The 4,353-nt window shown below is 37.6% G+C and overlaps 1 protein-coding gene across 1 annotated transcript; it reads left to right on the forward strand.

The window, feature by feature from the left end:
• Positions 1-24: 24 nt before the first annotated feature.
• Positions 25-1,247, forward strand: LOC105460828. Its single transcript, XM_011707320.1, has 3 exons — positions 25-291; positions 338-929; positions 1,102-1,247. Exons 1-3 carry the CDS (start codon positions 25-27, stop codon positions 1,245-1,247), a joined length of 1,005 nt encoding a protein of 334 aa, XP_011705622.1.
• The last annotated feature ends 3,106 nt before the right edge of the window (positions 1,248-4,353 follow it).

Genomic DNA, 4,353 nt, shown 5'->3' on the forward strand with positions numbered 1-4,353 from the left:
ACGATCGTTCTCAGTTGGGTGAGAATGGAACCACATCGTCTTCAAACATTCGTACGCAATCGCGTGGTAGATGTACAAACACAATCTTCTGCGGACGCTTGGAAGCACGTTTCATCCTCGGACAATCCGGCGGACCTGTTGTCTCGTGGAATAGCACCTAAGTCATTGGTTGACTCAAGGCTGTGGTGGCACGGACCTATATGGCTGGCAGAAGCCGAAGAACAATGGCCGGTACAATATTCTTGTCAGTCCACTGGAATTAAAGAAACAGCTTATAGCGCCAACGTGACAGTAACTAAGCATAGTCTCATCAATTTCCAAAACTATTCCTTGAAAGGCTAACAAAGATAATGACCTTCTGTCATCGATTTATAAGCATACGCGTGTTCAAGTCGCGGCCAAAGGAACCACTCAACGCCGAGGAAATTCGGCGATCATCAACAACACTGATAAGGCTAGCACAGAATCTTTCCCAGAGGAAGTTCAAGCATTACGCGTTGGGAAAGCCATAAATCCGCGGAGCAGTATCTTAGGAATAAATCCCTTTCTGCATAACGACAATACGCTCAGAGTGGGAGGTCGTTTAGAACACTCCGAGTTCGAGTTCGACAAAAAACATCCTGTAATACTTTCATCCAAGCATCACTTAACAAAACTCATATTTAAAGATGCACATCGACGATTACTACATGCCGGTCCTCAAGCGTTGCTGACACATATCAGGGAGAAGTATTGGCCAATAGCGAGGAGAAATCTAGCTCGTCAAGTCACGCATCAATGCACCACATGTTTTTGTCACAAGCCTAAGGGGATTTCACCGCAAATGGCTGAATTACCGCGTGAACGGGTCTGTCCAGCGCCCATCTTCTACAACGTGGGCACGGATTACGTCGGACCGTTCCTGGTAAAAGATCGCAAAGGCAGTGGAAGTAAGAGTAGCAAGGTATATGTCTGTCTTTTCATTTGTTTGGCCACGAAGGCCATCCACATTGAACTGGTATCGGATCTTTCATCGGAAAACTTCATCCTGGCGTTGCGTAGATTCGTAGCCCGCCGGACGGCCAGCAAAGATCATGTCCGACAATGGCACTAACTTTATAGGTACTAACTCGGAACTGAATCGCTTGGGAGAGTTTCTCAGGACAAATGAAGGCAAGTTACAAGATCGTTTGATGTCAGAAAGAATTAATTGGAGCTTTATACCCCCTATTTCGGAGGAAATGGGAGGCTGGTGTAAAGGGTACTAAGCATCACCTTAAACGCGGTTCTTGGAAGCACACTACTAACTTATGAGGAGTTCAATAGTCTATTAGTACAAATCGAGGCCATATTGAACTCCCGACCCCTTTCACCGCTGTCATCTCATCCGCTAGATTTGCAGCCGCTGACGCCAGCTCACTTTCTCGTGGGTCGGACATTGACAACAATACCAAGCTTGGACTTGAAGGATGTTAATGAAAATCGTCTCTCTCGCTACCAACGAGTTCAACAAATTCAGTAAATCTTTTGGAAACGATGATCAACAGAGTTTGTTTCAGAGCTTCAGTGCCGTACCAAATGGAAGACGAACCGGAGGTCTCTCAACGTGGATGATTTGGTACTCATAAAGGGCAACAACGCGCCCCCCTTACATTGGCAATTGGGCCAAGTAACGGAGTTACTATCTATTCGAGTTCCGACGCTATAGCTCGAGCGGCCACTGTTCGAACGGTCAAGGGACTCATTCGACGCGCTGTAGCAGGGTTATGCCTTCTTCTTATGGAGACCTCGAACAACGAAGAAGATCAAACGAATACCAAAAAGCGCAATTTACGCTCACAATGGGAACACCAGACATGGCCCCCTCCGATTTGGCTAAATTTTATACACATAATAGTTCACTCCTCCTACTAATTCGTGCTAAAAGGATACGACGCACCTCTCAAGCATTCGTGAGAAAAACGGATTTAAAGATTTTCATGTTGGTAATGTACTCATCGGTAAGAGTGAGTCCGCAACAAGCAGCGTGGCATAGCGAGTAAGGCGCCTGACTGTAATGTTGCGTGTTGCTGGTTCGAATCTTATTTTTACTAATTTTTTTTTTCATTTATATTGCATCGTATTATTGTGTGTGTATTTTTTTATATTTAACCTGAAAATTAATATTTTTATTACAAAATTTTTTATATTTAAAATTATGTAACTATTTATTTAATATGCTTTAAGCGTTATTATACTTCATACTATTTTAAGTTGTACGATTTCCAATAAAATAAAAATTTAAAGTAAAAATAATAAAAAAGGAAAGAAGAAGGTATTAATAAGAAATAAGAAAAAATTCAATCTTTCATTACATTTACAATTAAAATTTTTTATTAATAATAAATCAAATACATTATTCTGAATCGTCTTCGGAATCACAATTCTTTTCGGGATTACATACTTTCGAATGATATTCATCATAAAAACATACATAACATAATATTTTTGTGCAATGGGCACATTGAATAAATCCAACATTTTTGCAGGCGCACAATTTTTTAACTACTGTTAGTGGAAAACAAATCTGATTCATATTAAGAAATGCCAATCTTTCTTCTAGTAATTTAGACGCGTACCAAGCATATAAGATCATTGGTTTAAAAATGGGAGCACTTAATTGATGCAACAATAGCGAATGTATTTTTATTGCGTCCTCGCGAGTACCGATTTCTCGCTGTTGTTGTAATAATGTTGAACAATTTTGCAATCTTTTAATAAAATTTTTGACTTGCCGATAAAAATAAACATCGCAAGGCTGACAAAGAGGAGTACATTTTGGTGAAATTACTTTGACAAAACATAATGTTGTATCTGTTTCGTCTTGAAACATGTCATCATATAATGTTAAATCGGTTTGACCTCCCCACGAGTCTATTAGCAATAAAAATTTGTTGTTTGAAACATATGGAGACAAACAATATTTTAAATAATCGGTATATATTTGATTTGTTAACTTGCCTGACTTTGAACACGTTACAAAAACGTTTTTATATTCGCTAATTAAATAATCAACTTTTTTTTTAACTGTTGGGCCAAATTTTCCTGTTGATTCTTGCATGCACAAAAAAACGACAGGTAATATTTCACCTGAAGCAGTCATACATAGTATACTGTGCCGTATATGAGTGCGAAATGTCATGCAAGCTTTTCTTTTTTAGAAGAACAGTCTTTGATCCTTGTGGTGCAAGCGTTCTATTGTATGAAATTTGGTACTGGCATCCCGTCTGATCCGTGTTAATAACGAAATCCAAATTAAAGTCGGACATAATTGTCCTCGTTTGGACTTGAAATCGTTCTGCTGATTCCAAAATTTCCTCCAAAGATGCGAACTCTCTATTACTAATATACCGTGTTATTTTTCTTTGCCAAATTTTTTTTTTTAAACCTATTAGTCCAACTACTGCTGGCAGTGAAATTGAAGGTATCATTAATAAATGGAAACGCTATCGCCATCGCCCATTGCTGAAGTGTTCTCGTTGTTATCTAAAAATATTAATTTACAATATTAACATTTATATTTACATTTTTGAAATTTTTTATTTTCATAATAAAATATTATTAAATTAATACTTGCTCAAGACATTCTCTTGCTTCTTTAAAATGTTCGTATGTCTGCGATTCTATATACTTCCATTTATCTATTGTTGTTCCTCCTCGTTTACATCTTCTTTCCATACGCGCAGCATTTTTTTATTTTTTAATTTGGAGCAGCCTTTCTTTTGCAAAGTTTTTATATTCCATTTTGGATGCATCTCGGCAAGAGCAACCGTCTTTTCTTTATATTCTAAAGGAATATACCCATAATCGCGAAAAGAATCCAATTCTGGTTCGAATTCTTCACTTTCACATAATACATACTATAAGCAAAGAAATTGTATGTTATTTTTATGTCACCTTTACTGTTTAAAAAATAAAAAAATAAAAAAAATATTAGCAAATATTTAAAACGTATCTCCTTATATTTATCTAATTGTGAATCGTCAATCTCTTCAGCACATATTAAATCGTCGTCAATAATTATTCTGCGATCATCCAGCATGAACATTATTTCTTTAAATATTTCCTCGCCCATAGCAATAGAAGCAGCCGATATTTTTGCTGGTGGTGTGTTAGTTAATAGATTTTCTGCTTCCAATAAACTCTTGCAATAAATGAAAGCGTTTGTTAAAGTGTTCTTCTGTTCATCATCTTTCCTCTGCAAGCTTTCAAATTCCGAGCTTGACTCCGAATTTGAGGTATTTTGCTCTGCACTGGTACTTGGATCTTCCATTCACTATTATATTCGCACTGCACTGCACACTCTGAACACTAGCTCTTACTCGATGCGAATAA

The sequence above is a fragment of the Wasmannia auropunctata genome, unplaced genomic scaffold (genome assembly GCF_000956235.1).
Source record: "Wasmannia auropunctata unplaced genomic scaffold, wasmannia.A_1.0 LD314926.1, whole genome shotgun sequence".
Lineage (NCBI taxonomy): Eukaryota > Metazoa > Arthropoda > Insecta > Hymenoptera > Formicidae > Wasmannia > Wasmannia auropunctata.